Genomic DNA, 12,376 nt, shown 5'->3' with positions numbered 1-12,376 from the left:
TTAAAAAAGAAATGTAGTTTTATTCTAATTTTAAATGGCTATGACAAATAACAATAGAATGGAAAAGACAAGAGATCTCTTCAAGAAAATTAGTGATACCAAGGGAACATTTCATGCAAAGGTGCGCACAATAAAGGACAGAAACGGTATGGAACTAAGAAGCAGAAGAGATTAAGAAGTGGCAAGAGCACACAGAAGAACTATACAAAAAAATTGTAATGACCCAGATAACCACAATGGTGTGATCACTCACCTAGAGCCAGACATCTTGAAATGTGAAGGCGAGTGGGCCTTAGGAAGCATCACTATGAACAAAGCTAGTGGAGGTGATGGAATTCCAGTTGAGCTATTTCAAATCCTAAAAGATGATGCTGTGAAAGTGCTGTACTCAATAAGACAGCAAATTTGGAAAACTCAGCAGTGGCCACAGGACTGAAAAAGGTCAGTTTTCATTCCAATCCAAAAAAGGCAATGCCAAAGAATGTTCAAACTACTGCACAACTGCACTCATCTCACATGCTAGCAAAGTAATGCTCAAAATTCTCCAAGCTAGGCTTCAACAGTATAGGAACTGAGAACTTCCAGATGTTCAGGCTGGATTTAGAAAAGGAAGAGAAACCAGAAATCAAATTGCCAACATCCGTTGGATCATAGAAAAAGCAAGGGAGTTCCAGAAAAGCATCTACTTCTGCTTTATTGAATATGCCAAAGCCTTTGACTGTGTGGATCACAACAAACTGGAAAATTCTTCAAGAGATGGAAATACCAGACCACCTTATGTGCCTCCTGAGAAATCTCTATGAAGGTTAAGAAGCAACAGTAGAGCCAGACATGGAAGAATGGACTGGTTCCAAACTGGGAAAAGAGTATTTCAAGGCTGTATGTTGTCACCTTGCTTATGTAACTTATATGTAGAATACATCATGCAAAATGCCGGGCTGGATGAAGCACAAGCTAGAATCAAGATTGCAGGGAGAAATATCAGTAACCTCAGATATGCAGAAGACACCACCCTAATGGCAGAAAATGAAGAGGAACTGAACAGCCTCTGGATGAAAGTGAAAGAAGAGAGTGAAAAAGCTGGCTTGAACCTCAACACTCAAAACACTAAGATTATGGCATCCAGTCCCATCACTTCATGGCAAATAGATGGGGAAACAATGGAAATGGTGAGAGACTTTATTTTCTTGGGCTTCAAAATCACTGCAGATGGTGATTGCAGCCATGAAACTAAAAGACGTTTGCTCCTTGGAAGAAAAGCTATGACAAACCTGCTGCTGCTAAGTCGCTTTAGTTGTGTCTGACTCTGTGCGACCCCATAGACAGCAGCCCAACAGGCTCCACCATCCCTGGGATTCTCCAGGCAAGAACACTGGAGTGGGTTGCCATTGCCTTCTCCAATGCATGAGAGTGAAAAGTGAAAGTGAAGTCGCTCAGTTGTCTCCGATTTCTAGCGACCCCATGGACTGCAGCCTACCAGACTCCTCCATCCACGGGATTTTCCAGGCAAGAGTACTGGAGTGGGTGCCATTGCCTTCTCTGATGACCAACCTAGACAGCATATTAAAAAGCAGAGACATTACTTTGGCAACAAAGGTTCGTCTAGCCAGATCTATGGTTTTTCCAGTAGTCATGTGTGAATGCGAGAGTTGGACTATAAAGAAAGCTGAGCACCAAAGAAATGATGCTTTTGAACTGTGGTGTTGGAGAAGACTCTTGAGAGTCCCTTGGACTGCAAGGAGATCAAACTAGTCAATCCTAAAAGAAATCTGTCCTGAATATTCATTGGATGGACTGATGCTGAAGCTGGAACTCTAATACTTTGGCCACCTGATGAGAAGAACTGACTCATTGGAAAATACCCTGATGCTGGGAAAGATTGAAGGTGGGAGGAGAAGGGGACGACAGAGGATGAGATGGTTGGATGGCATCACTGACTTGATGGACATGAATCTGAGCAAGCTCTGGAAGCTGGTGATGGACAGAGAAATCTGGCGTGCTGCAGTCCATGGGGTCACAAAGAGTTGGACAAAAATAAGCAACTGATCTGAACTGAAGACAAATAAACCACTGGCTTATTCAGAATAATTTCCTTTTATACTAAAAAAAAAAAAAAAAAAGAAAACTCTTTTTGGTTTATTGGCCGATTACCTTCCAGTTTCTCAACTTTAGCTTGGAGGGCCCTTAGTCAAGGTGATCTCTTAGCTATATTTTCATAGCTAGGAATTTAGGAATGAAATAAACAATGGTTGAATTATAAAAGACTTATCATAGCATCTTACATACCAGCGATTTTCTTCAGTTTCTGTGGTTATAGTATACATAGTAATAACAGAAGCAATTGGTTTGATGTCTGTTTTAATTCTAGTGCATGCTAAGTCACTTCAGTGTTGTTCAATTTTTTTGTGACCCTATGGACTGTAGCCAAGGCTCCTCTGTCCATGGGATTCTCCAGTCAAGAATACTGTAATGGGTTGCCAGGCCCTTATCCAGGTGATCTTCCCAACCCAAGGATAGAACCTGAGTCTCCTGGGACTCCTGCATTGCAGGTGGATTCTGAAGTCAAAATCTAACTATTTTTAGGAAGTTAATAGATGATGCCTCTCTTGCCATATAGATGATAGAGGGTCACTAATTTTAAAATGTTTGTAGTGACAAGATAACTGGATTATTCACTCAATAATTCATGTTTTATGCAGTTTTTCAGAGTGGTGGGTACACCCCAGCAGGCTTAGGAGTTGGATACTTAAACCCTATTTTTCTTCTTTTCAAAGCCAGTTTCCTGGATAGGGTATGAAAAGCGCTCAGGCCAAAGTGGTGATCATCTATGTATGTATCTACTAAGGACATCTGCATTTTAATGGAGTCTGATATTCCGCCAGTGGTAGTATCCACAGGAGTTGAGTTCTATCTCATTTGTCAAGGCCCTGTGAGCAGTAGTTGCTAAATATTTTGAATGTCAGCCCTGATTTGAATAGTGTATGGCCTGAAATAAAAGGAAGTAGGCCAACTTTTATTTTCCATTTATATATGCCATTTTCATAGTGTATTCAGTTTCCACACACAAGACTCTGTAACATAATTTTTGATGATCACCTGCCTTCTCTGTAATCAAATATCAAAGCAAATAGTGACTTTTAAAACAGCACAGCAAGAGAACTGACTTGTGGACACAGCACAGGGGATGGGAAGAGTGGGAAGAATTGGGAGAGTAGCATTGACCTATTTATATATACTGCCACATGTTAAATAGATACCTAGTGGGAAACTGCTGTATAGTGCAGAGAGCTTAGATGGGTGGGATAGGGGTGGGGCAGCAGGGAGGTCCAAGAGGGATATAATATGTGTATACATATAGCTGATTCACTTCATTGTACAGCAGAAACAAGCATAACATTGTACAGCAATTATACTTTAATAAAAACTAGCCCAATGTGCTGAGTTTGTGTAGTAATTTGATTGCATTATTTAAACTTTGCTTTATCAATGATGTGGTACAACATGTGGGATGATTAGTCTTTGTAAGCAGGTTAGACGGGCTTCCAGGCTTCCCTGGTAGCTCAACTGGCAAAGCATCTGCTTGCAATGCAGGAGACCTCAGTTGGATTCCTGGGTTGGGAAGATCCCATGAAGAAAGGTTAGGCTACCCACTCCAGTATTCTTGGGCTTCCCTGGTGGCTCAGATGGTAAAGAATCCTCCTGCAATGCAGAAGACCTGGGTTCAATGCCTGGGTTGGGAAAATCCCATGGAGAAGGGAAGGCTATCCACTGCAGTATTCCGGCTGGAGAATTCCATGAACAGCACAGTCTATGGGGTTGCAAAGAGTCAGACACGACTGAGCAACATTCACTAGATGGGCTTCCAGTTCTTCATTCTGGTGCAGTTCACTTCTTTACAGCATGTTTAGACCCTGCTCCAGATGCTGGGAGAACAAAGCTAACACTTAGAAGAAAATGATTGTTCTCCCAGTCAAGGATCTTAGAGTTTCTTGAAATAGCTCAATGTTCTCTTGATACACTTCCTTAACCATTTTGTTAAAAAGAATGAAGAATGTGGAGGATGGAACTACTTTGATATATGAAAAACAAATGGTTATTAATTCAAGAAAAATACTCCGAGAATAATGTAATCGAAAGTTATCAAGAGTATTTCAGTAGCAACTTTCTACCATCTACGTATGAATCCTTATTTAGTTCATAGAAAAAAAAATGGGAGCCCACAGGACATTAGTTGTATTCATGAGGGACCAGAACTCTCCAGAAAGGACCACAACGCTTTCTTAACATATTACTTACCATGTTACCACTGTGTGCTCAATTTGTTTTGATATCAAATTTCCTACCCTTACTGGACAGATGTTACTGTGAATTCTTCTAACCAATCTTTTGCTTTACTTTAGAGGGAAAAACTGTGGATGACACAAGTTGGCAGGAACACAGCAAGTCTGAGAATGACTCCCACATCGGAAGACTCTGTCAGCTGAAAGGTAATTGCTTAATTTAGTTCCCGCTGACTTTGCATTTTCCCAAAGTAGTATAAAGGGCAAGTAAGAAAAATTTACATCTTTCTTCATTAAAATAAGCATGTATTATAGTCTACTTAAGAAGGAAAAACTGAAAGAATAGAATTTGTATATTATTAATAGAATATATACTTGTGTGTATAGGTGAACAGACATGCAGAAGGGAAGTAGAATTTAATTAAGTTCCCTGTTGAAGCAAAGAATCAGTTACGAAAAATTTGAAATCCTTTAATGTCTAAAATAATGCAAAAATATATTAAAACTCAGCACATAGAAAAACCCTCTAAAAATAACATTAATATATTAACCTTTGTGATTTTTAGATTTTCTTTAAATATTTAAGAGAAATAAACTTGACTATTAATGCAAAACTATGTCATTTTATTTCAAAAAATCTGAAGAAGAGAAAATTAGCAACCAGGTATAAGAAACTTTATTAATAATTAATGATTTCATAATTAAAATTACTTAACTTTGGAAAGGTTATGAATAAAACACAAAGTCTTAAGAGTTCACAAAGATGGACAAGAACATAAAAAATTAATACCCTTGGTATTTTCCTTCAGTGTTACTGGAACAATACATAATTGCTCATATTGATTATTTATTGATTATTTAACTATTTGTGTTTTTAAATTTAATTTGAATTTCAATTTAATTTTAAAAGATACTTTAATATTTGGGGACATATATTTTTATAGTTAGGAGTTACATGGTGTGATTGTTCAAATTTTGCCTTTTGAGTGCTGTGAAGGAGCCCATAGATTTACAAAGTTATCATTTATGAAAATAATCATTTTCCTTTGAACTATTTCAATTTTATCCAAGATTGAATAATGTTCTAGTGAATAGTTTTGAACTTAATTTCAATACATACAGATTTCTCCATTATAAATAAATAAACAAGTGAAACATTTGGGGATTATTTTAGACATTTTTTTTTTAAATTGTAAGATAGGCAATGTTTTACTTATATTGTGTTTGATTAAATTCTGTCTTTACCTCATGAATGTTAGTGATATTCATTCACACCTCGGTTAATTAAACTTTCATCTACCTATCCATTCATTCATCCATCTCTAATAAGCACGTGTTACTTTTAGATTATTCCACATCAACTTATGAATGAAGAAGTTATAACTATAAATTATAGAATATTGTTATAAATTTTTCCATAAATCTCTTCAAGTATTCTGTTTTCTTAAACTTCCTTTCTGTAAAATGTTGTGGTGTTTGTTTTAAATTTAGCAGTCATAGGTAAGTAATTCTGTTACAGTTATATTGATAAAGCAGCAAAAAATCTTGGCCAAAGGTGAGGTGTTTTCTGATTAGTGATCTCTCTCTTTTTTTTTTTAATTAGTTTATTATCTATTTTTTAACTTTACAATATTGTATTTGTTTTGCCATACATTGACATGAATCCACCATGGGTGAACATGTTTTCCCCTTCCAGAACCCCCTTCCACCTCCCTCCCCATCCCATCCCTCCGGGTCATCACAGTGCACCAGCCCCTAGCACCCTGTATCATGCGTCGAACCTGGACTGGCCATTCATTTCACATATGATAATTTACATGCTTCAGTGCCATTCTCCCATATCATCCCTTTGTCAGAGAACAAAAAGGAAAGCCTTTGCAGACTTTTCCACTTTTATATTTCTCAGATTCTTAAGTGCTCCTGTGGTCAATCTGTCTGTGCACGCACGCACAAACACACGCATTCACATATGTGCCTAAGAAGTTCGGTTGACATTTCAGCAGTACCAGCTGAGTCATAGGACATTGCCTAGGGATTAATGCTGTGCTAGAAAGAGTCAATGGCCTGAGACCAATGCTGTTGGTGCCATTGTAAATTGAAGGGAGAAATTTAGTAGGGTAGGATGAGCCACAAGTGTGGACTCGAATTTTACGGGTGTAGTAGCTTCCTTTGGAAGGCTCAGAATATTTCTAAGCAATTAGTGCTCTACATATCAACCTATAATATTTCTTTCTCATTTTAAACACTATTTTTAGCTGTTAATTGAATAATTACTTAAGAGTGGTTTATTGGGCCTGAGTATAGGCAGTCTGTGAGGTTTACTGAGATGAAGACATGTAGGTACATCATTGCCATCATCCACAGCCCATGATTTTATTGAACACTAAAGATGAAATTGTAAAAATCATCTTTCAATAAAATAGAAGAAAATATGTAGGGAAATTGTAAGTGACATTAACATAAAGAATATGTTATAAACTCTAAGAACAAAAAAAGTTCCATTTCTCTCAATTTCAATTACAAAATGATATTTCCACATGACATAAGTTATATTAACAGCAAAAATTTAGTCCTCCAGAGTACTGGGCCTGACAAAATACACTTCCACAGGTTATATTAATATTAAGCTAAGGATTTGTGCCTGGTATTTTAATCCATAAAGATAGTCACATAACCCAAAAATATGACTGTGTTATGTTGGTTAAGACAAAAATTTATCACAATAAGTTAAGAGCAGAAAGCATTTTCAGTTGATGCAATCCATTTCCTTCTTCTAAGAATACTTTTATCTCAATCTGTATATGTGATACTGAGACAACATCTGTAAAATACATGTGGGTTAAATTGAATGCTCAGGACTTTACAACTGAAAGATTGGCATAACTTGGCCAATTAATTAAGGCAAATTAATCTGTAATTTTGTTTGTTGTTTTATTTTCAGCACTCTAAACAGGCAGAATATTAGCAATATTCATTTTAGTAAATTAAGATCAATTAAAAAAATTTTTAAATATATTTTGGCCTTAATTTTATGGGGGAAAAAGCCTGAAAAGAATTGACTTTTTGAAATCTATGCATTGGAATTTACCCAAGATCAAATTATGATTTAAGTAAAGACATTTTTTAAGAAGAGGGCTTTCATTATTTTATACCAGAAAGTACAAAGAACAAAAACAAAGCCAAATTTTAAAAAAGATAAAAGAAACCAAACATATTTGCAGATTTAGAGATTTTTTTCAAACAGTGTGATGTGGTAGACTATACCATGAATGAAACAGAAAACATGTTAAAAAAAGTGGTATATTTTTATAAAGTTTGTAAGAAGCTGGATACATTCAGGAAATACGGTTAGTAATGAAAGGAGAATTAACTCCACTCATACTACTGCAAAATTATTTTTAAAATGAACCCTCTTTACATATGATTTTGATGAGATTCATTATAAAAATCTCATTGGTAGAGACATTAGGATCTCCCATTTTAACAGTGGAATTGCCATTTGCTTGAAATATTCTTTCCTGAATTGTAGTCAGTATCATTATTTGCCCAGCCTCTTCTGAGCAAGCATATAAATATTTTGGCTGAACTTCTCTGGATCTTATTAAGTCTTCTTCTTTATTGGCATGTTACCCTCATTTTCAAGATAGTAAATGTGTATAGTCACAAGTATATTTACCGTTCTGTGTAATTTTCAGGAACCACAATTTGATTGAGACATTATTTCCCAAGAGCATGTGATTTAACTCAGATTAGACTGGACTAGGTGAGGAATGACAGAAAGAAGCCTGATTTCACACCTGAATGTCTGTCTGTGTGCTATGTGTGAATAAACTTCCAGAGCAAAGGTTGCCTGCCAAACCAGTGTCTTTTAATTTTAAGGAAGTCTATCTGAATTGAATGCGAACATTCTGAGATTTAGTGTTTTGTACAAAAGAATCTTGGAATCCTTTCCATTCTTTAGGAGAGTTCTTACTAGATTAGAGTTACCTGAGTATGGACAGAAGTCTAATTTCCATTAGAATCACCTAGAAGCTGAGTAGAGATATTGCTTTTTTAACCAAATCCCCTTTTTTTTCCTGCATCTGCATTTGCAGGGCAGTTGGAATCCGAATGTTTATGCTGAAAGATACATTCTTAATTATACTGTCATTTGTGACCCGCTGATGTAGTCCATGCATATGCAGATAATCTACTGCTACAAACCAACCAACCCAAATCTTAATGACATAAAGCAAAATTTCATTAGACTCATAGATTTTGCAAGTCAAGGATTCAGTCAAAGTAGCACTTCACGACATCTGAGGCTTCTTTTAGGAAGACTTAAATGACTGTTGTTGCTGTTCAGTCCCTCAGTCATGTCTGACTCTTGATGACCCCATGGACTGCGCATGCCAGGCTTCCCTGTCCTTCACCATCTCCCAGAGTTTGCTCAAACTCATGTCCATTGAGTTGATAATGCCATCCAACCATCTCATCCTCTGTCGTCCCCTTCTTCTCCTTCCCTCAACCCTTCCCAGCACCAGGGTCTTTTCCAATGAGTTGGCTCTTCTCATCAGGAGGTCAAAGGATTAGAGTTTCAGCATCATTCCTTCCAGTGAATATTCAGGGTTGATTTCCTTTAGGATTGACTGGTTTGATCTCCTTGCTGTCCAAGGCATTCTCAAGAGTCTTCTCCAGCACTGCAGTTGGAAGACATCAATTTTTCAGCGCTCAGCCTTCTTTTTGGTCCATCTCTCACATCCGTACATGACTACTTGAGGAGTACTTACATGTCTGATGGCCGGAATCATCTAGAGGTTTCTTCACTTACGTGTTGGGTACCTGTCTGGGATAACTGCAGGTTGGGCTCAGCTGGGACTATCACCTGAGAACCAATATGTAGCCTCTCCAGGTAGCTCGAGCTTCTCCCAGCCTAAAGGCTGGGTTTCAAGAGGGAGAGACATCAGAGGGAGCATCACACATCACACAAGGAAGTGTCTGGAGAGTGAGCATCACAGAAGATCCAGGTAGAAGCTGCCAGCTTCTTCTGACCGAGACTTGGAGGTTACAAAATATAACTTCGGCTGCATTCTCCTCTGACAAACAGATCATTACGATCATTACAGCCAGTTCAATTCAATAGAAGGAGAATTAAATTCTATTTCTTGGTGGAGGCATGCCAAGGTCACACTGCAGAACAACATATTGTTGTGGCTATCTTTGGAAACTATAACTTGCATATTACCTTATTCAGTTACTGCCTTTGTTGATACTTAGGACCAAATTGCTATTATCTTTATATATTTTCTTTTTCGGTAGAGTAACATTTGGGAGTTAGGGCTTCCTAGGTGGCACTAGTGGTAAAGAATACACCTGCCAGTGCAGGAGACAAAAGAGATGTAGTTTTCATCCCTGGGGCAGAAAGATCCCCTGGAGAAGGGCATGGCAACCCACTCCAGTATTCTAGCTGGGAAAATCCCAGGAACAGAGGAGCCTGGCGGCCTACAGTCCATAGGGTCCCAAAGAGTCAGACATGACTGAAGTGACTTAGCATGCACAGATGCAACATATGGGAGATAACAAATACATGAAATGTATAAGATTACAAAACAAATAGCTTATCTTCACAAAATGCCATTGTCCTGGTGTCCCTTTGGTAGTTCAAAACCCTGAAATTCTCCCAATTTTTAAGCTGAGGCTACACATGGGTAGCTTTACAAATAAAATTATTTTAAGAAAAGGTTTGTTTAGGTCATACAATATTTTAAAAATCAGGAAATTTTACCTTAAAATGCATACATTTATACTTTCTTAAAAAACATGAGGGACAAATTGTCAATCCTGGATCCAACATCTGAGGTGATTTCAGTTGAGAGAGCTGAGAACAATGGCTGCCTGTTAGCAATGGTGGACCTTCACCTCACCACAGAGCTCCCCATGTCTCCTTGTCAAAATTCACTTCATTTAGTTAAATTACTTATTTGCCTTCTGTAGGTATTTATATCTGCAACATTGGTCTAGAGGGTTATGTCCACATTTCTGTGCCTAGCATTCAAGGCCCAGTACCATTTGGCCTCCCTCACCCACCCAGCCTCACCTCCTCCTGTACAGTATCCATAATTGCCTTCTGATGTGACCTATCTCAATTTCTACTTTTAATTAACCTGTTGCTCTTATTCCACACTATAGGTTAGTATTGACAGCATTGCTGTTGTATCTGTAACTTTTACTTTTCTTCTGTGTTTCCAGACTATCTCCATTCTTCAAACTCACTGAGACCCTGCCTCTTCCATGAGTACAGTGGGGAATAGTGTTCTCTCCCCACAGTAGTGTCTGAGGCATTCATTTTACTGCCTTGCACTGTATATAAGGGAGGTAAATACAGTGTGCACATTTCTCACTCACAGACTTCCAGATTCAAGAGTACAGGAATCTACCTCACTTTCTTTTCCTGCACCCAGAAGAAGAATTATAGAGGGAGCTCTCCAAAATTCAGGTTAAAGGGATCAGAAAAAGAAAAGCAATGAAAAGGAATAAAGGAATAGAGGAAAGAATATTTTTTTTTTCCAACTACAGAAACTTAAAAGGCTGTAAAATATCTGCTTCTAGCTTCCTGACCCTGTGATGGAAGATCTTGCTTCAAAGAGCCAGAACACAAAAACAGCTCATTTAAAATTTCAGTGTTTTCTGGAATCCTGTAGTGTGGTAACTCAGATGTAAAATATTAACTTATTGGTGTAAATAACTCTGAGACTGAGCTGTGAATTTACCTTATCTTGTAACCATAGCTATAATGGGGATTTGGGGGAAAAATTGCTCCTATTTTCTGCATAGAGGATAGGCCTTGCCTGTCCCTGCCTCCCCTGAAGAATGTAAGAATGAAAAATAGTAGAAAATTGAAGTAGTGACTGGAAGTAAAACAGAGTAAAAGTGATAAAAGAAGTCACTGGACTGATTGACAGTTGACTTCTGTGGGTCTCAGTATCCCCATCTGTAAACCATTAGGCTTGGATTAAGTGATCCATGAAGTCCTGTCTTCTTTTAGCACATGGTATATTTCAGATTTAAATAAATGGACCCCTTGTACGGGGCCTGAAAGGGAATGCTACTGTCTTTTGAAAAGGTTTCATTTAGCTGCAAGCGAATGGATGACACATCCCAAAGCTTTTACCAAAGCAGGCAGAGAACAATTTTAGCATAAATAATTCATGTTGAGAAGACAGAAGCTAATGAAGCTCAAAATGCCAGGGATGGAAAGCTCAGTTTAACAGAAACAAGTGAGGTGATAGTTTCATGAAATCATAGCATTTTGGAGTCAGAAGTGGTTTAGTAGCTTGGATGCTACTGTTTTATAAAGTGGGATGGGGGGAAACTGAGCCCCAGAAAAATTTCATGACTTGCTCAAGGACACAACTGGTCAGAGATATTCTTCATTTTTATTTTGTTTAATTTCTATTTAATTTTGACCTGTTTCTTATAAGAACAGCATATCTTTAGGACAGTAAATATTTATGGTCTAGTCAATACAATGCCTTAATAGACTAAAGAAGAATATAAGTATTCAATTGCACTTAAACTTCTTAAATTGTGTAATTTCTGCTAATCTCCATATAACACCTCTTTTCATAGATATAAATGAAGATGATTTTCTTTTGAGTCATAATACACATACTCTTCAAGGAAAAAAACTACAAGGTATTTCTTATCAGGTAATGTGAATAATTAACATTTACATAGCATTTTGTGAAAATCATCTTGTTATTGATGTGTACATAGTGTACAATACTTAGTCTTGTAGCTATTTTGTATTTAGTTACTGCAGGATGTTTTGTAATTGATATGCCTATGTCTCTGTGAACTGGAATATAAATGAAAAAAGTAAATGATGACGAGTTAATAAGCCACTTTGATTATGCAAAACACTATGCTCTACAGCCTTTTGATAAGTAACTCTGAACTTGGTAAATTAATATACTGGGATTTTCTCTGACAAGACCTGTGCTAAGTGCTTAGAACTATCTGGCAACCTTCAGTGAGGGGCATGTCCCTCATGTTCTATGTTTGATATAAAAACATATATTGTGATTTCTGACATATCTCTTTAAAGCTTGCATTAA

At 37.3% G+C, this 12,376-nt stretch overlaps 1 protein-coding gene and 1 long non-coding RNA gene across 2 annotated transcripts in view; one reads left to right on the top strand and one right to left on the bottom strand.

Annotated features, from left to right (window-relative positions):
* LOC145531171 (uncharacterized) overlaps positions 1–12,376 on the bottom strand; it is a 79,069-nt gene that overhangs the window by 46,081 nt on the left and 20,612 nt on the right. The window lies entirely within an intron of this gene.
* LOC145538374 (putative uncharacterized protein ENSP00000383407) overlaps positions 1–12,376 on the top strand; it is a 44,821-nt gene that overhangs the window by 29,537 nt on the left and 2,908 nt on the right. Inside the window, exons 5-6 of the mRNA XM_081570328.1 lie at positions 4,401–4,487; positions 11,889–11,968. Coding sequence (XP_081426454.1) covers positions 4,401–4,487; positions 11,889–11,968 — 167 coding nt within the window. The remainder of the gene's footprint in view (positions 1–4,400; positions 4,488–11,888; positions 11,969–12,376) is intronic.

Source organism: Giraffa tippelskirchi, chromosome 2 (genome assembly GCF_054371585.1).
Source record: "Giraffa tippelskirchi isolate mGirTip1 chromosome 2, T2T-mGirTip1v1.2.pri, whole genome shotgun sequence".
NCBI classification, from domain to species: domain Eukaryota; kingdom Metazoa; phylum Chordata; class Mammalia; order Artiodactyla; family Giraffidae; genus Giraffa; species Giraffa tippelskirchi.
Note: the sequence above shows the minus strand (reverse complement) of the source record. Positions and strands in the feature narration are given on the sequence as shown.